Source organism: Podarcis bocagei (genome assembly GCF_964188305.1).
Source record: "Podarcis bocagei genome assembly, chromosome: 1".
In the NCBI taxonomy this organism is placed as follows: domain Eukaryota; kingdom Metazoa; phylum Chordata; class Lepidosauria; order Squamata; family Lacertidae; genus Podarcis; species Podarcis bocagei.
Window position 1 is genome coordinate 55137968 of NC_138125.1, and position 21069 is coordinate 55159036.

Genomic DNA, 21069 nt, shown 5'->3' on the forward strand with positions numbered 1-21069 from the left:
AATTCTAGAGGCGTCAACTTTGATGTGTGCTATCCCCTGCTCTGAACGTTGCTTGAAATATGAACAAGTTCATTTGCTAAATATGCTTACAAATTACAGTGACTGCCCACCAGAAAGCACTTGGTTAAATTTTTTATTCCTGATAGGAGGTGCAGTTCACAACATCTGGGGGGAAAGCATGAGCAGAGACAACATCATGTCATCTCTTACCTAGAATGTCACACAAGATTTTAGGACGTGAAATATATCTATCTATCTATATCTATCTATCTATCTATCTATCTATCTATCTATCTATCTATACACACACACACACACACACACCACCTATGCTCACTTTTTGCTGGGCTTTCTTCTTTGTGACTTAGTTTACAATTTTAATTTTAAAGGATTTTATTGTGAATTATATTCTACTGTATACCATACAGATAACTTGGTAGGATGCGCAGTACATAAATGCAATAAAGGGATAAATAAATTTACCTTGGTTGCAGAATACACAGTCAGCAATGGAGTTGGGTTAATCGCAGTAAAAGAGGAAATGTTTAATATTACTCCCTTGGACCTGAAGAGGTAAACATAACATATCAAATGAACCATTAGAAACAGAAGAACTGAAACAGGTTATTACAGAAACCAAAGTCTGGTTTACAACTATTTTTTCCATGGTCAGTTCCCTAAGTGACAGTTTAGGTCTCAGCATGTGCTCTGTGGGTGCATATACCTATGTAGGCATGGATACGTGATAACAACATATTGTTCTGAAATGATAATTTAATGCCTCTTAAGAGCTTAGCTTCTCTCTGGCTACTGCTTTGGTGCTTTCTTTTCTTCCAAGAGAAATGCCCAACCTCACAATCCTCTGGTGCCAACCCACAATCTCGGGTCATGCTTCTGCTATAAAATGAAAGTCAACACACCTATGTGTGCATTCAGAGAGACCTCTTCAGATGCCAATTAAAAGAAAAGCAGCATGAGTTAATAGGGACAAATAATTCTGATTCCGCACACTGTACAGGTTTTACAGGAGACAAATGTTGTTGTCAATGATTGTTTTAAAAAAACAAAGGAATGTTTCTTCAAGTATTTGCTACTTTGCAGCTGAAATCCTGATGATCCTTTCTACAGCATGGCATATAAGGGTCTGGTGACTTCTGTTTCAGTGTATCTGAAGAAGAGTGCGTGCACATGAAAGCTTATACCCAGAACAAACTTAGTTGGTCTCTAAGGTGCTCCTAGACAATTTGTTAATTTATTTCTACAGCATGGCAGTTTCCCACAAGCTAAGAAGCAGGGGAAGTCTTTGCATGACTAATGAACGTGGTTACTTGTAAACACTGAAAATGCTGCATCTAGGGCTATTCCAAGTACAAAACTTTAACCTTCTAATGTAAAGATCCATTTTATCACCAACATGGCTGTCGGGAAGTGCTGGATCTGTATGCAGCTGCCTTGCCCTATGTCAGTGAATTGGCCTTCTAAGCAAAGAACTTTCTTGCCTGATTCCACCCACCCACTGATTCCTTCTGGGTAGGAAGAAGCATAAATGTCTTCCTGAACTCTAGCATGTTCGTGAATTCTGTCTTGGGGGTGTTTTTTGTTTGGTCCAACTTATTCTTCAGTCCTGCTTCTTATTAAATAATAATAATAATAATAATTTTATTTATACCCCGCTCTACCCGTCCAAGACCGGGCTCAGGGCAGCTAACACCAAATATAAATACAGTAAAAACATAAAAAACAACAACCCCCCAAAAAAATAGTTAATTAAAATAGAAGTTAGAATACAGTTTAAAAGCTGGAGCCTCGTTTTAGTGGTAGCCCATAGATCAAAGCCATAAGAAGAGAAAACGTCAAATATTCACCGGGGCCAACTATCCATGCTGGTCCTACATGGGCCAGCAAAAAGAGTAGAGGCAAAATTTATATACAAAATCCCATATAAGGCATTCCATAATTTATTTATTTTTTTAAATAAATGAGAGTGGGGTTAGACTGAGTCCAGCCCAAAGGCCAGGTGGAACAGCTCCGTCTTGCAGGCCCTGCGGAAAGATGTCAAATCCCACAGGGCCCTGATCTCCTGCAGTAGGAAGCTCCACCAGGCCAGGGCCAGAGCTGAAAAGGCCCTGGCCCTGGTTGAGGCCAATCTAACCTCCTTGGGGCTCGGGACTTCCAAAGTGTCATTATTTATGGACCTTAAGGTCCTCCGCGGGGCATAACAGGAGAGGCGGTCCCGTAGGTACAAGGATCCTAGGCAACATAGGGCTTTAAAGGTCAAAACCAGCACCTTAAACCTGACCCTGTACTCCACCAGGAGCCAGTGCAGCCGGTAAAGCACTGGATGAATGTGATCCCATGGTGAGAACCCCGTAAGGAGCCTCGCCGCAGCATTCTGCACCAGCTGGAGTTTCTGAGTCAGCTTCAAGGCAGCCCCAAGTAGAGTGAATAACAGTCATCAAGCCTGGAGGTGACCATCACATGGATCACTGTGGCCAGATTGGGGAGAGAAAGGTAAGGGACCAACTGCTTAATACGGCAGAGATGGAAAAATCCCGCCTTTGCTGTAGCTGCAACCTGCGCCTCCATAGAGAGGGAGGCGTCGAAGGTTACACCCAAGCTCTTGACAGAAGGCACTGGCACTAATTGAGCCCCTGCAAGAGATGGGAGTTGGCCCCCCAACCCCATGTCGTCCTGACCCAGCCAGAGGACCTCTGTCTTTGAAGGATTTAACTTCAACCAGCTCCCACGCAGCCATCCAGCCACAGCTTCCAAGCATCTGGTCAGTGTGTCCGGGGCTGAGTCAGGATGGCCGTTCATCAACAGATAAAGCTGGGTGTCATCTGCATATTGATGATAGCCCAGCCCAAAGTTCCGGACAATCTGGGCAAGGGGGCGCATAAAGATATTAAAAAGCATCAGGGAAAGATTGCGCCCTGCGGCACTCCACACACCCTAGCGCCACCCTCTGTCCCCGACCTGAGATAAAGGAGCGCAGCCATTGTCGGGCTGTGCCCTGAATCCTCATATTGGCAAGGTGGTGGTCCAAAAGTTCGTGATCGGCCATGTTGAAGGCTGCTGACAAATCTAGAAGAATCAGCAGTCCTGACCTGCCTTGATCCAGCAGTCTACGGAGATCGTCTGTTAGGGCGACCAGCACCATCTCGGTCCCATAACCAGGGCGAAAGCCCAACTGAAATGGATCCAAAGCCAGGGGCCACTAGGGGGCGCATCGGAAGATGGCTGACAATAACATCTCTCCGACGCACACGAGGTAATTTGGAGGCTATGATGGGAGTAATTAGCCTCCCTACCCCCCCCAGGAGGGTGAGGGGGACTGCCCTTGCCTGCTGTGCCCTGTACCACCCCCGAATTTGTGGGAATGGGGGCACTAGGAACAAAGCCCTCCTGTGGGATTCCGGCACTCCTGGACGTCGTCCCTGATCCGCGCCACTAGCTGCAAGAACTTCAAAAGAAACAATTTGGATGAAGGAATGCACATATTTCAAGGAACGAGGGGGAGTAAAAACTGCTAACAGAAGAGATCTCTGATAAAACAAGACGAGTCGGAGGAACAAGCATAGATTATGAGAAGATATGCCAAGACTCGGTATGGGAAATGACTGATGGGGGAGGGGGAAAAAAGCTTTCCTTTCTTTCCTTATGTGATTAACAAGAATCCCCTCTCCCCACAAGTCAGAAATGTCGTTTTAAGGACTTAAGCTGTGGATTTAAGGCTGTGTGGAGATAAACTTTCGAACCAAAGCATGTTTTAAGAAGAGCGTGGAATGTATAAGGGCTCTGGAATGACGCAGTTAAAAATGACATCGCCATATTGGGAAGTTCTGTCGGAGGTCTTGAGTCTGGGAGGAGAAATAGAGAAATAGAGCTGTTTTTATATTGTGGGTGAAACTCCTCAGAGGGACTTAAGAGTGACAGTTCTGTAATTAATGATGGAAAGAGCGATGTTATCTATGAAGGCGATGATATATGGAAACCATCTCGATTTGAGGATTGGAAGAACGGAAAAATTCACACAGGATTATTATTATTGGTGTTTATCGGCTTAAGGAGACTATCAGAAGAGATCATAAAGAAAAAAGAGAAAATATATGAACAAGGTGTGATGTGGAAACAGCAAGATAAGACTGGATAGAATTATGAACTCTGTTTGGACTGATTTGGACATTAACGCAGTAGCAAGTTGATGATCAGAATCCCCCTTCGGATCTTGAAATATGGGTCCCCCCAACAAAATTTAAAATTCGGCTTTGTAATTTGGAATTTATGTGATGTGATTTAATTTGATTTGATTGGCCGGTTAATAAAAATTATTTTTTTTAAAAAAAGAAATGGATCCAAAGCCGATCCAGAAACCTACCAAGCTGTTCAGCAACTTCTCTCTCAATCACCTTACCCAGGTATGAAAGATTCAAAACTGGATGGTAATTTGATAGATCTGAAGGATCTAATGATGTTTTCTTTAAGAGCAGATGTACCACTGCTTCCTTCAACTCCCCTGGGAATGTACCCGTGCCGAGTACATTCCTTCTCTGTCCCAAATTGTGAGTAAGGGAGGACACAATAGAGGTGTGAAGAAAGTAGAAAGAGCAAAGCTTTTCTTCCTCTCACATAATATTAGAAACAGAGGGTCATCCAATGAAGCTGAATGGTGAGTGCTTCAGGATAGACAAAAGGAAGTAGATCAGAGAATACAGTTATATGGAATTTGTACCACAGAATATAGTGATGGCTGCCAACTTGGACAGCGTTAAAAGGAGATAAGAAAAATTCATGGAGATGAAGGCTATCAATAGCTACTGGCCATGACTGCTATGTACATATTGGCAGTGTCAGAGGCAGAACCTGTCTGAATGCCACTTTGTTGGGGATCATGAGTGGAAGATTGCTACTCTGCTCATGTCCTGCTTGTGGGCTTCCCACAGGAATCTGGTTGGCCAATGTGAAAACAGAATGCTGGGCTAGATGCTGGACAGAATGCTGAAGTTTTTACCAGTACCTGAACAAATTAGTACAGCAAATTATTAAATTTCTTGCCCAATTTTGGGCTCTTTCATGTTTCTTTGGTTCCAACTCCTAGCTTGTACCCTGACCCTGTTTGACCTTTGGCCCTACCTCTTTCATCAGGTCTGATCCCTAGACTATCTTACTCACTCTAGACTCATCTCAAAATGCTGCCCATGGTCCACCCCTAACAATTGGATTTGCCTTTTGCAGGTATCATTTCAAACAAAATGCAATTCCAGCTTTACACAACGTAGTATGCTTTTCCTGTTACAGGTTAAAAAACCCCATCAAGCTCAATGATATTTTACTAGATCAAACTACTCATTTAGAGAATGTTCTTTGCAAACCATTTTGGAGTTTTTGTTTCAGTTGTCAGTAAGCCAAAAGCCAAACTTTGGGACCTCTTCCATTGTAAATGAAATATGGTAATTTGGGTAAGATGTTTTAAAGTAAACTTGTAGTTAGCCAGTTGCCTGAGGAGGGAAAGAATTACTTCCATGCAACTCACAGCAGGGGAATTCACTTGGTTCTCTCAAATCCTCCATTCTAACTTTTAAAGTCACCATCATGTGATTGAGGACAGTTATTTCATGCATTCAAGCCATCACAAGATAGCTACAATTAATATGTTAATGTTATATGGGAGGGGAGTGATAATTAGCACAGAGCAGGGAAGTTAATACTTCCTGTGCATTAGGAACATGACTTTGTGGAATACTGAAGAGCATGGATAATGGAAAGATATTGCAATAAGTACGCAACACTATCTACACAGTGTTGGTGGGTCAATTTCAAAAATAGCTGCTCCTAGAAATCTTAATTGCATTAATTCAATGAGCTGGATAATAAAATAAGAATCCAAGTAAGCATGCATTCAAGAAAACTGTAAGAAAGTAAATGCTCTAAAAACCAAGTATATCCCTTTTCCTTTATACTAAGCATGCATGTTTTGCAACAGGCATAATTCAGAACGGGCATTCTTCATTCTCTCACACACAAAAAGTGAATGCTTTTTTTTAACATGGTGGTTTCCGTCTGCAGTTTTTACCAGTACTAAATAAGAAGTATAACAAATTTAAGTCTCTTACCCAATTTGCAGTTGATTAAAAATGTTTTTTAAAATGGAGCAATCCAAATATTTTAATGCTACAGTCCTAGTGGCTACAAGATTTCCCTGAAGTCCAGGGCACTAAGATTATCTCTTTGTAGGTACAACGCATGATAAAGTGGGGCACTAGCCGGAACAGTTTCAATGACAAAACAAAACGTTTCCCGTTCAACAATGGTTCCATCCAAGCATTTTTCCTTTGTGAAAGTCAAGGCTACATATTAACCCAAAGATAGGTTAGAGGATAAGAATTATAAAACCAACAGCAATTATGGAGACTTTGCTCAGATACCAAGATCGTGGCGGGGTGGGGAGTAGGTGGTGTGAGAGAGTCCGGACAATAGCTTGGCAAACTGGAACTGAGCCAATGGATCTCTTTATATATAAAATTTTACTACACATTCTCTAGCTCTCTCTAATCAGATTTGTCTAACATGAATGCACAAAGTGACTGACTGAACACACCCTAATACCTCATCAGCATTCTACCTTAAGCAAAATTGTAGAAAAACATGCTATATTTAGCTCTCCCATTGTTGTTATGGCAACCCTCGTCTGCCCCAGCTCTATGTGAAGTGGTAAAAAGCAAGCTGCCTCTGTAATACAATTAACTTCTAGAGGCAGCCGGGGGGGGGGGGGAGCCAACAATTTAATGTTTGCCGTGATTTGAATTGTGCACCACTGCTCTAGGCAAAGATTGTGCTGTTGTGCTGAACAGTGTACCACTTATCTTTGTGCAGTATGGTTATGGATAGAATATACATAACAGGTGATGAATTTGGCTTTATGCAGAATGTAAGTAACCTTACCACAGAATGTGGATCTTTTTCTTAAGAGGGTTGGAACAATTTCTAGCACCTCGAGAAAGACTGCATAGCATTTGCTTCTCAGGGAGTGTCAGTCTGTTCTAACAACCATCTACTTGCACAAGATGCTGCTCACGAGTGGTCAGAATGGTCTGCATTGACCTTTAAGCAGACTATGAAGACATTTTTATTTCAGTGCACTTTCTGGTGAAGTGTGGTGTGCTGCTATTTTTAGATAGGAAACGGAGTAGCTATGTATTTAATTGCTTTATGTTGCTTTAGTTCTGTGAACTGCCTTGCAACTATTAATTATTTTTAATAATCAATTTCTGTCTATTTTATAGAAGGCATCAATTTCATACTACTGTGGTTTTATTATACCACACAGAGTGGGCTGAGGCTGGGGATTAGTTTCTATTTGTATATGTGAAATCATGATCGTTGCAGTACTAAACCACCAATTTATGGTTGCAATGCATTTGATGTTTAATGCTTTTTGTTCTCAATTCTTGTGGCTATAAAATATGTTTTATAAAGTCAAAGTTCACATTTATTATGATCATTACTGTCATCATCAGCGTCATCCTAAGATAGTATACAAATATTATACACCAAATGTGGTGGTGGATTCTTCGCATGAATTACTTATGCCAACCCCATCTTCTCCAGGTTTGGTCACAGATGGATTATCAGTTGAAGATGACAAAACACAAGTTAGCAACCACCAATTGAGCATCCATGGAAAGTGATGGATCAAGGAATACCCCCACCCAAGTTACATACCTACTACTTAAAGAAAAGTGTAACTCCAAACAGGACAGATTGAACTATCTTATCTAGGTCTCCAGTTCTCATAACCAATAATAACTCTGCTTTGTGGAATTAAGTTTCAGCTTGTTAACCTTTATTCACCCTGCACTGACTCTAGACACTGGTTCATCACCTCCACTGCTTCCCTGAGATCAGACAATGGAATCAAGAGGAAAAGCTGTGTGTCATCTGTATCCTGGTGACATCTCAGCTCAAAAACGCCAGATGATTTCATCCAAAGATTTAATAACAATAATAATTTATTATTTATACCCCGCCCATTTGGCTGGGTCCCCCCAGCCACTCTGGGCGGCTTCCAACAAAAGACTAAAATACAATAACCTATTAAACATTAAAAGCTTCACTAAACAGGGCTGCCTTTAGATGTCTTCTAAAAGTTTAGTAGTTATTTTTCTCTTTGACATCTGGTGGGAGGATGTTCCACAGGGCGGGCGCAACTACCGAGAAGGGCCTCTGCCTGGTTCCCTGTAACTTGGCTTCTCGCAGCAAGGGAACTGCCAGAAGGCCCTCGGTGCTGGACCTGTGTCCAGGCAGAACGATGGAGGTGGAGACGCTCCTTCAGGTATGCTGGACTGAGGCCGTTTAGGGCTTTAAAGGTCAGCACCAACACTTTGAATTGTGCTCGGAAACGTACTGGGAGCCAGTGTAGCTCTTTCAAGACCGGTGTTATATGGTCTCAGTGGCCACTCCCAGTCACCAGTCTAGCTGCCACATTCTGGATTAATTGTAGTTTCCAGGTCACCTTCAAAGGTAGCCGCACATAGAGAGCATTGCAGTAGTCTAAGCAAGAGATAACCAGAACATGCACCACTCTGGCGAGACAGTTCGTGAGCAGGTAGGGTCTAAGCCTGCATACCAGATGGTGCTGATAAAAAGCTGCCCTGGACACAGAATTGACCTGTGCCTCCATGGACAGCTGTGAGTCCAGAATGACTCCCAGGCTGCGCACCTGGTCCTTCAGGGGCACAGTTACCCTATTCAGGACCAAGGAGTCTTCCACACCTGTCCGCCTCCTGTCCCCCCAAAACAGTACTTCTGTCTTGTCAGGATTCAACCTCAATCTGTTAGCCGCCATCCATCCTCCAACCGCCTCCAGACACTCACACAGGACCTTCACCACCTTCACTGGCTCCGATTTGAAAGAGAGGTAGAGCTGGGTATCATCCGCATACTGATGAACACCCAGACCAAACCCCCTGATGATCTCTCCCAGCGGCTGCATGTAGATGTTGAAAAGCATGGGGGAGAGGACAGAATCCTGAGGCACCCCACAAGTGAGAGCCCAGGGGTCTGAACACTCATCCTCCACCACCACTTTCTGAACACGGCCCAGGAGGAAGGAGCGGATTTGATGTAAATACTCAAAAGCATGAGGGAAAAAATGGAACTTTGTGGTACACCATAGGTCAAAGCCCAAAGGGTAAGACAGCGGTCACCAATCACCACTTTCTGAGTACAGACATCTGTATGGTAATGGAACTGCTGGAAGAATGGTATCACATATACTCATCCCAGCAAGATGGCCCAGAATCATATAACAGTTGACAGTTCTGAAAACTACTGACAGATCCAAAAGAAACAGCAGGCTGGCACGTCAGGTAAGTGATAAAGAAGGATATCAAATGCAAACTCTTCTTCTTCTTCCCTTGTCCATCTCCCAGATATGTTATCCACCACAGCTGTTTGTGCCAAAACAAGGCCTAAAACCAGCCTAGAACAGATCCAAATAATTGGTTTTATTCAGAAAACTCTGGAGTGGAGATGCAACTGCATATTTGTACCTGTAGCTAAAAAATATGAAAGACTGTATACATAGTTAATAACATGGCCTTTCACCATCCAAAAGAGTTCCTCTGGACAACAATGAGCAAATGCAATGGTGGCAGAGGTAAGAGTCTTTACAATCATCACAACCCCAGAGTTGCCTACTTCCAACTCTTCCTGATCATCCTAAACTCTGGAGAAGGATAGTGTGCCATCATCCACAGGGAGTGAACAGATGATCTCCACTGTATTATGCTCAAGAACTAGAGCAAGTGGTATGGCAGTATTAAACTGGATGCTAAAGACTACTACGGTCTCAGAGAAGTTCTGAGCAAGTCTGAGATATGTGAGGAACACATATAAGAGGAAATCTATAAAAGGGAATTGAACTGTCTGCATCAACATTGTTACGGTTGAAGTCAAGAAATTCAGAAGCTTGTGAAATATACATTAGCAATTATTTGATCTCTAGACTGAGTCACCGCAAGTCAGTAAAAATGGGTGGGCAGAATTCTTATGGAGGCAAGTGGGAACTCTACCAAGAATGAAGAGATTGGAATAGATCACCTGCAGCGAGACTAGTTTTCCAGCTACCTTAGTATGTGTCTCAACTGAGCAAGAGGGAATTGATCCCTGCAGGAGAGGGGAGGGAAACTTATGGCTCTCGAGATGCTGTTGGCCTCCCATCTCCCATCACTCAGCCAGCATGACCAGTCATCAGAGATGACGTGATCAATAGCTCAGCAACATCTGGAATACCACACATTCCCCTCTGTGATAGAAGAATCCTGAAAGGATGGAAGACCATTTGTAATGTTGAACAAGACACAGTGCTGAAAATGACACTTATACCAGTCTGAAGAAGGATGAGGAAGATACCAATGGCAGGGTGTCTTTTTGCATCCATTTTTTCTTTCTAATTCATGTGGGAGGAATGGAGGAAGTGGGGAGTTTTACACTTTCAGAAAGACTATCTGCGTCGTGCAGCAGTCAAGTGACTGGGAAACCCCAACACAAACTCTATAGGACTTGGTGTGCTAGCCTTATAGGCAGGAAGCATTACAGGAGACAAGCACCAAAAGGTTGTATATATTACAGCACCATGTTATTCCAGGAGCTTCCTGCTTTTGTTTGCACACTTCCCTCAATCTGCCACCTGCAATACAACTAGAGCTTATTCTCTATACCCATTTTGCTTCTCGTGCCTCTCAGAAATGGCTTTAAGAAGGTTATTCCCGGGAACATCCCAGTAACCACAGCCACCCCCACAGAACTGCAGGTTGTTGAGTTCACACCGATGAGTCAGAAGGGTTTTTTTTAAATTCCATTTTAAAAGAAATCACCACAACAGTGAAGGGGAAAGGGAAAATAAAAAAGGGAATCAAGTGGAGATAGGCTTCCACGTCTGATGATTCATGCACCCAGAACCATGACTCACACGGCATTACTTTGCCACTGAAACATGGAGGCCAGGCTGATTAGTCATAGTAATGAATTTTTCAAAGAAAGGATTCTCCCCTATAAATAATGATGACTGTCTGGATAGTATTTGTGTGACTCACCTTTCCAGCATGCTGGGCAGCACCAATCGTGTCATCTGAAAAAATAAATAAGAAACAAAAACCTGGTGATTGAGTGGGATGCAGACACCAGATTGAGGGAAGCCTCTCTGCCTCCTCATAAAGAAACCGACACCTCTTCACCTCAAAATAGTCTAGGAGAATTGAAGGCCTTCATTTGTGGAAGCAGCATATTTTTATTCTATTGGTGTCACTTGGTTCTTGTACAAAGCATGTGCAGTGAATCAGATGAACTCATCTGTACTTGTTACAGCACACACCAGTAGTCTGCTCTTCTTTCTTGTTTGTGCCGCTACAGCACCGCTGATTAGGGGCTTCTAAATACCATCTTGGTGAAATTACAGTCAAATACCTCATAATACTGATTCTAGGCACTGATTTCTGGTAGACGTACAAGAATTCTAGTTACGCCACCACCATACCACAAAGTTCAAATGATGGCATAAGGAGAGTGGAAGCTTTGTGAGGATTATCATGAAGTTTGTATGGTACTGTGATTTAAGGTAGAAAGAGAAATAGATGCTCTTTTGGCTCCATTCTACCTTAGATTCTATGATTCTTCTTAATAGGTACCAACCAATTCTAAAATCCAGCATCACAGTATGCTAAAGTGTGAGAACAGGACAAGCAATGCAATCCACAATGCGGCCTCTATCATCATCTTTAATGGCTGTGAGCCATGGGCAAATCCTGCTGACATGAACTGAAGTGGTCTGGCTACAATGCTTCTTCTTTTTAATGGATTGTGCCAGGTCTAAACAAATCATTGGTGTCATAATTGAAGTAGAATGGGGACAGCCATTTTGTACACATTTTGCATAATGTCCTATCCTACACAATTCCTTTGCCAAGAGATGGCCTTGGAGGATGTAGATGTCCTGGGTCCGTCATGGAGTAAATCGGTGACTTTTGCTGAGTCACACTAATCATAATGTGTAAAGCGGGAATGAAAAACGACCTATGCCAGACAGAAGTTGCAACAATGTACAAACTTGTATAGCAATTTACATTTTGGGAGCACTATTCCTAATGTCACCTTTTATAATTGCTATGATAAACTACTTCTTTTTTAAAGCTGTCATCTCTATACCATTGTATTTGGAGATGGAGGAAAGGATAACCATGCAAACTTAACAGAAACAGGGGACCTTGGAGAATTAAATCCAAGCTAAATATGACAAATATAAAGGTATTTCCTGCTTTTATTAACTATCACTTACAGTCTTTCAGTTAAGCATTTTCATGTGGTAATGGGACAAACCATGTAATCATAGTGATTGCAAGGGCAATCAAGAGCTCATGACCACTTCATATGCAGTGTCCACCTGAAACATCTCAGAAAGGCCACATGCTTGAAGCTCTTTGAATACAAGAACAGTCAGTAGATGTGAGCATTTGCACTGGTGTGATGTGCTTATGTGAGAATCAGTGGGGCTCCTTCCCCAACATCATATTCTATGGAGGTGGGGGAGATATATATAATATAATATAATATAATATAATATAATATAATATAATATAATATAATATAATATAATATAATATAATATAATATAATAATATAATATAATATAATATAATATAATATAATATAATATAATATAATATAATATAATATAATATAATATAATATAATATAATATAATATAATATATTTATTGTCATTGCCCCCTTCGGGGACAACGAAATTACTTGACTGCTCCATAAAAACACTAATTAAACAATACAGTATAATACAGCAAGGGAGATTAGATGACTTTCAAAGTCCGGGCTTCCCATTCAGGGCAGAGATCGCTCTGGAGAAGAAGCTGTTCTTAAGACGGCTCATTCTTGTCTTCATCGTCCTGTATCTCCGTCCCGACGGCAAGAGCTCGAAGAGACAGTGACCAGGATGCGATGGATCTTTTACTATGTCCAGTGCCTTCCTTTTACTATGTCCAGTGCTTTAGAAATTGTAACTAATTTTCAGAACTCCAAGATTATTTTAAAAAATGAGCATTGTGGGTAACAAAAGAATAGTTTTGGACCAGAGCAGGCTACAGAGAGCAAAATGCTCTCTGGTGGATTCCCTCTGATGAACCCTGATGGGCAGGCAGCAGTAACACTCTGAGTGTGCCATTGCTTACAGCCACCACTGATGTTTCCCTACAGTGTCCCAGAGCATTCTGAGAGAGAAAGTTGTGTTATTATCAGCTGCAGAGTCACTTCCAGAGGCTACTAAAGAAAACAGACTTATGTGGAAGCTATTGCTCCAGGTAAGCAATTGTAACAACTTGACAAAACAGTAGTGTGAAGCTACAATAGGCAGACTGCATGGAGGAATACGATATTTACGACAAACAACTGAATTACTTGATACTGACAAATAGAAAAAAGGTGCCATATCCTCTCCCCGCACATCTACACAAGGTGGCACTTACCTTGCACACAGATATGATATTAATATTCACCAGCTTGTCAATTGTCTATAAGAAAAAAAACCCCAATGAAATACAGCACTATAGCAGGATACCATAAATTCCTGATTTAAACAAAAACGGCAGCAATTGAGGTGTATGACATGCTTATTTACTTAAGTCAGGTAAGGAAGCAGTTGTTAAATTTTAAAAATAACACAAAAGTTTCCCACTATCACATCAACTATACTCAATACAGAACACTTCACAGGTATGCAGAATAAGTACCTTTGCTCTGGTAATAAATGCTATTGAATAACTTACACTGTTTCATGTGATAAGGAAGAGAACTGGACAGAGATGCTCCTTAGCTTCATAAATTCTTGGCTGATAATACAAATCTCAGCAAACTCTGATTTACCTCTGAGTGGCTAGAAATAAGCCTGTATTTTCTCAAGTTTTGAGAAAATATTTTGGCTTATTGCTAGTCAAACCAAGCCAAGGAAAACCCAAGTGGGTGGAAATAGGTTTTATCAACTTGATAGCATGGTGCAGTAAAACCCATTCAGCACTATGGTTAACTCAGAATTGCTCATGTGAAATGCATGGCACTAATATTCCAAATTTTATGAGCAGTTAAAACAATCAAGATAATTTAAACATGAAGTAGTTGCAAAACACAAAATCGGTCATTTCTTGGTCTTAGTGACTAGCATGGTAGCCTCAACTGTTGATTCTTCTGTATCAAAATAAATACCATAATAAAATTGAGAGGAAACCTGCCTAACCACCTTAAGAAACAGATATGCAAAAGTAAGTTTAACTTAAAGCCATCTTAGCAGTATTTAGGAGATGGGACTGGGTTGTGACAACAATCTAAATCCTTGAATTTGGATTACATGATCACTGTGAACCTCAATTTTAGTATTCAGTTATTTGTTCTTTTTGCTACCATATTCTACCTTATTTTTATCATGTTTATAGAAATACATCCAAAGTTGTGTTTATTTTTTTACAAGTCTATCTTAAAAATTTAAAAGAGGGGCAAGAGTAGAAGACAATACTTACTTTATCTAGGTCTGGAACGTCAAGGAAGAATTCAGGATAAGTATATGACATACCCACATTATTTACTGGGGGGGAAACAGAAGGGTTAAGTTCACACAAGGTATTACATTCTGAAATTAAATGTGTACATCACTATATTCAGCTTTTAAATAATCTGAATTCACTTGATGCCTAGACTCTCAGCTCCTGGTGGAAAAACTCTTGATACTTCAGATTATAAATTCATCTGAGTTTCTTACATATCAACAATGTGGACACAGAAGATCACTGAACAACGGCAAACGAGAGGCAACTTATTCTAGGGGTCAGCAAGGTTTATCCCATGGTTTAACGCAGCGCACAAGTGGGTAGCTTGGTTCGGGGGTGGCTCATGGGCCGGTCACTTCCAGCCCATGGGCCTTAGGTTGCTGACCCCTGACTTATTCTGTTAAAGGCAACTCCAGTATGCTGGTGACATACTTTTCCATAACATCTGAATCAGGAGGAGCTGTGAAAGCTTTTAATTGGTGCCTAGATGCAGTGATGGACTGGATAAGGGCCAATAAACTGTGGTTGAATCCTGGAAAGACAGACGCTAAAGAGGACTCAGAAACTTCAACTGGTCCAAAATACAACAGCCAGATTACTGGCTGGGGTTCGATTTAGAACTCATAGACAGTAATAGCTGTTCGACAGTGGAATTTGCTGCCAAGGAGTGTGGTGGAGTCTCCTTCTTTGGAGGTCTTTAAGCAGAGGATTGACAGCCATATGTCAGGAGTGCTCTGATGGTGTTTCCTGCTTGGCAGGGGGTTGGACTCGATGGCCCTTGTGGTCTATTCCAACTCTATGATTCTATGATTCATATAATTCCTATTTTAGATCAGCTGCATTGACTACCAGTCATTTTGGAACCCATTTCAAGGTGCTCATTTTAGTATTCAAAACCCCTAAACAACTTAAGTTCCAAATATCTCAAAGACTACTTCCTTCCCTACAGGCCCTCTTGGATGTTGAGCAGGAAAGGGGCCCTTCTTGTTAATTCCAGTGCCCTCAGAGGTTCAGGACGGCCGTGGCTCGGGAGGGGGAAGGAATTCTGTGTGGCTACTCCTAAGTTGTGGAATTTCCCACAGAGATGCATCTATTTTATAGTTATTATATAGTTCCCATTGAATGCTGAAGATGCACATTTGGCACTCAAGATAAATATTTTCAGTACCCACCCTATTCCTGTGAGTGCAATTTTTTAGAATGTTTAGAATTTTTTAGAATGTTTAGTTATGATGGAGGGTAAGAGATTTCAATATTAATAATAATAGGCTGTCAGAAGAGTTGATCTCTACTTTTTTTACTCCATTTTGCAAAGTTTTCTTCATAGAATACCTTTATCTTTGTTTTGCCTTTTTGTGTGCATTATGTCCAATGCCAATAAACTTTCCACTCTACACTTGCAAGGATACCAAGCGATAGTTTATTTCATTATCATAAATTAACATTCCAAGTTTCTGATCATAAACTGTATCACAGCATCCACTGTGATTCTGTTCATTAGAAATTACTGCGGAAGAGTAGGTATTTATGACACAGTGAGTCATTTTGGGAAGAAAGTAACCTGCAAAGGGACAGTATTCTTACATCAGTCCCAAGTCAGATCATCATCAGTACATTAGATGGCAGTATAAACCAACACACCGCACTAGTTCTTTGAAAACCGTTCATAAAGAATTTTGGGAGGTAGATGAAGAGGTAGAGTGAAAGAATAATGCAGGAGAAACCTCATTAATAGCGTTCTTATTACATTAAGCATTCTATGTTTTCAGCAACAATTACTGGCTTTTTGAATAGGTTTGCTTGCTCCTGTGCTATTTCGAGGTACATTATACACAGATTCAACAAATGAAAGCATTCCATAAAGCTGTTTTCATACCCTTCATATCTGTGAAATTGTACCCCTCCTTCCACCCCCAATCAATTGGCAGCATATGAAATTTACTGAGCATTGTTTAAATCTAATTTTTCAATGGCACAATATAGTGTCCCCAGGTTTTATTATCAGACTTACTGCTTACACTAGACACTCCTATGTATCAGGGAAAACCTCCCATCATCTCCCAAAGTGCAGAGAGAATTGGGAAAATCTAAATTAATTTTAACTGCTAGTGTGAGCTTCTCTTGCTTCGTTTACTGGTGCTTTATTCCTAAATTCAATATGCATAAACTGTCTGACAGAATGGCATAGGACCACTCCATGTGGCGTTGCACTTAACTTTGTGTTGAGCAACTGAAATCTGAACTGGTCTGCTATGGCTTCCATTTGCCATGCAGTCAAGTGGGGGACCAGTTTGGGCATTGCAGGAGAAAGTTGCATGGTATGAATATAATGAATCGCTCAGAAAAAGAGTCTTATGAATACATATCCTCAAAGAGGAGATCCTGCACTTGGTGAGTCCTGGTTTAAGCTGATAATCCTACTGAATTGAAAGTATCCCCCAAACAGTTGCCATTTGCTCCTGGCATGTTCTCACACTGTAGGTGGGCAAGTTAATCTTTAATGATCTCAGAGCAACATGCAGGGCATTATCCTATTTTAATGTCACTATGACATAGGCTGGACTGAGAAGAAGTGACTTGGAAGTAGTCCAAGTCTAAGAACTCCAGTCAATATGGCATAGCAACTTTCCAACATATTACGATGAAATATTTAAGTAGCCAAATGTCAGCAAAACAGATGAATGGAAGATATGGAAATTGATTTCAGCTAATGTAAGCAGGGCACTTCTCACTTCAGGGACCTTGTGGTGGCAGGGCAGAAACAGATCAATCAATGCCCAAGGGAAGAGGAGTACCAACTTATTTTTTCCCAGTCTTTCCTCCAGTTGGTGAACAATATAAACGAGTCTGCTGTTCCTCAGTAATATCATTTCTGCAGTTGCAGTCTCCAATGCAACAAATTAATAACTTTTGAATCTGGGATCACCTATATTTGATCATACTCTGCAAAATGCTTCATTTCCAGAAGCAAAAATCTAGCCTATAACACTGAGTGAATACGTGGATGCAGATTTACATATATTCTACCACTCATACAACCACTAGATAACTCAGTTGGTTTTAGAGCGTGGTGCTGATAATACCAAGGTCACAGGTTCGATCCCCATATGGGATTCCTGCACTGCAGGAGGTTAGACTAGATGATCCTCGGTGTCCCTTTCCAGTTCTATGATTCTATGATATACTGTAGTCAGAAAGGAGATGCAACACATTACTGGAATTCAAATGTATCTGAAGAGATTTCCTTAATATGGCTCAGAATAAAGAGTGCAAGACAAGCAGGAGCCTGAACAATAAGAAAGACTTCTATGAAAGTCCTCCAATCCTAAAGGAACCATCTAACCCACTAAACAAGAATACTAATCTCTGACTGAGGAGGTGAAAAAATGTCTGGGACCTAGACTCTATATTATTAGCCATATTTAAGCAATCACACATGCAGTAGAAGGCAGGGGCAAAATGGAAGAGGTTAAGCTTTGAAGCTGCTTTAGCCTCAATACTTGAACTTCACCATGCTGGAAAATACAAGAAAACTACTACAAAGGTATCTAGATAGATGTCTGAAGCATGAAGGACATAAGAGAAGAGGTGACCTTTTTCGTAGGATAAGCTACTCTTGATAACAGTGCAAATTCTTCCACTTCTGAACAACTGTTTTATGAAGCACAGAGGCTTCAAAGTTTATTCCAAAATGACTTGTTGCTATGAACTGAATAATTTTATCTACTTTCCTTGGGAGCAAAGATTCCAAGAACATAGCAAATAACATGGAAATAAGAGTAAGATACAAACCTAGGACACCAATCTCGAGACCTTCCAGGCATGCTTTTATGTTTCTGTAAATAGATTCACGATCTTCAAAGTCAGCAGGAATGGTTTTCGTTTCCACCTTGAACCGCTCTCCTGAAATAAAGCACACACACAAATATAAGCATGGATTATTTTACAACAAACATGGAAAACTTTAAAATCCCTATGCAAACCTCTTCTGTTAAGTCCTAATGGGTCAAATAAACTAATCATCAACACATGGCATGCATTTAAAGTTGTTCTTACCAGAATGAAGCTACCAGTCTTTTGCCATTAAGACCAATTTTAAATGATCCATCTGACATACTGGTCCAAACGAAGTTGCAACATAAGCATCCTTGTGAAGGAATAATATACTGCATAGATTTGTCATTTGTGTTTAAAACACTGTCCAATGGGAGCAAAATATTCAGCTGCTTCGGACACTAAAAGTAGTTTCCTAGTGTTTGTTAGTGACAGGGATAAGAGTATGTCACTCTTAAGTATGTTCACATAATCCAAAGCTCCTCCAAACAACATGGCTTAAGCATTCTGAGGGACTTAAGTGTATGTAAGGAGAGATCCAACACATTGTTACAGAAAGCAGTACCTTATCGCAGTCATTTCAACTTGGGGCGGATCAAAAATGTTAAGTGTTGATTACAGAAACTGCTTGCAAGAAGATGCAACCTTATTTGGAGGACATACTGCATCGTATGCCAAATCTTCCATACAACCGCAGTCCTAAGACATATCGCATAGAAAAGCTTTATGCATGGGGTGGATTTTTTTTTAATGTTAAGGGCCGCATTCCCTTGGAAGCAATCTGTCAAGAGCTACATGCTGGCGATAGACTGAGTAAAAGTCATAAACGGGAAAGACAATAATTTTTCTCTCCCAGCCCCCACCCCTCAGTTGAACTAAGGGCTTCCTCCTTTTCCTATCACTCCACCCATTTCAACTCTTTCCTCCACCTGCTCAGTTTCTCTGGCTCCTCACACCCCAACAAAATTAAATTTGTTAGTAACTTTATCTTGTCCACGGCAACCCAAAGAGACTTAGAACCAACCAACCAACCAACCAACCAACCAAACAAACAAACAAACAAACAAACACTATTGTCACTATTCATTCATGTATCCATCATCTAACCAAGAAAAAAGTTTTATCTGCTTTCCTCCCTGCCTCAGTTGCGGCCACAAAAGACAACGATTCTGTGTTTTCTGTGGCTGCCACTGAAAGACTAGCAAATTCTTTGACTTTCACTACCACTAATACACAGGTCACCAAGTTCTGCTTCTATCCCATACTTTCCCGCACTCAACCCTTCTTCATGGACAGATGGATGGCTCACTATTGCCTCAAACACAAAATAATCCATCACTGAACTTATTTTCTTCTAAGTATTCCTCTCACTCTGTATCCTCCATATTCTCTGGTACCACCATTGTTTTATTGCTGACACCCCCCTTTGTTTCCTCTATTCAGGAAGCTGAGTTATTCCTCACTGAAACATTTTTAGGCATTGAAGAAACTATGGTATTACCTTCATACAACAGTAGGGTATGTATTTTAGTTTTTCAGGTGTTACACACCTCATGTTTTTGTTGCGAACATACTAGTTTCCTGTAGTATAAATATGTGGCCCAGAGCACACTATATCATGGTTCGTTTGAAGAGAAAAAGTTGTGAGTGCTAGTTCTTTTTTAACAAAGGATTGTAGTTTATTGCTCCCACAGATGCTAGGGGGAAAGTGCAGCCGGAGCAATTCAGCAGTGTGCACTAACAAGTTGCTCTTTTATGGTAAGCCCTGGTTTATGGCTTACTAAGTTGTCAGCACGTGGCCTTTGTCAAATGATGCATGCTCTAGAAATCATCCGATTTGACCGCAAGCTTATTCTCTATCATTTTCACTTCAGTCTTTTCACCTTGATTCAGACCTCTGCTGATAAAATAACCCACCTCTCTCATTGTACAGACCATGCAACACCCCTTTAATCACTATGCACTCTTCTTGTCCACTCTCTCTCCCAACAAACTCACTGTTCTTGCCTTCAGTGCCTCCATGGTCTTTCCCCCTCCAATTTCCCCCACCACTCAACTCCAAAGGGGTTTTTTAGAGGCACATGGGGGCAGTGGTAGATCAGTTATGCAAACTGTTGAATGGAATTCATAGTATTATAAAATCATAAAAGATGCAATAACCCTACACATTACTTCATTCTAAGTGATTGTTTTAACAGACACTGGTAAGGTAAAATACTTCAAGTAATTCATAAAAATAGTTGTGAGTTTAAAGGACAAAGTCATTCCTAGGTTTTTCCCGAGAAAAACAATTGCTTATGCATTCATGCAGACTTGTGAGCCTAATTGTATTCCATTGCTTGCTTCCCCCTCCCCCTCCTAATATCCCTAATGGCAGATGCAACTGTTTGCTTCCTACTTCATCTTTCAGAACAGCTGCATTGTTTATAAATCCCCAGGGATATGCTGCTATGCAAAATAACGACGTAAATAGCATTAAGTCCCTACTGCAGCAGTGGTCTTGTGATCACGTCAGAAGAAAATCAAGTTCAACATCTCTGTGAAGGGAGGTGGAGGCTTGCTATTTTTAGCAACATCTGCTCTATCACTACACATTCATGTTTGAAATCTTGCGGTCAGGGTATTTGCAG

The 21069-nt window shown here is 40.9% G+C and overlaps 1 protein-coding gene across 1 annotated transcript in view; it reads right to left on the reverse strand.

Annotated features, from left to right (window-relative positions):
* HSD17B12 (hydroxysteroid 17-beta dehydrogenase 12) overlaps positions 1 to 21069 on the reverse strand; it is a 55462-nt gene that overhangs the window by 8103 nt on the left and 26290 nt on the right. Inside the window, exons 4-8 of the mRNA XM_081165979.1 lie at positions 18398 to 18508; positions 14579 to 14643; positions 13535 to 13579; positions 11097 to 11131; positions 484 to 565 (exon numbers count right to left, since the gene is read on the reverse strand). Coding sequence (XP_081022105.1) covers positions 484 to 565; positions 11097 to 11131; positions 13535 to 13579; positions 14579 to 14643; positions 18398 to 18508 — 338 coding nt within the window. The remainder of the gene's footprint in view (positions 1 to 483; positions 566 to 11096; positions 11132 to 13534; positions 13580 to 14578; positions 14644 to 18397; positions 18509 to 21069) is intronic.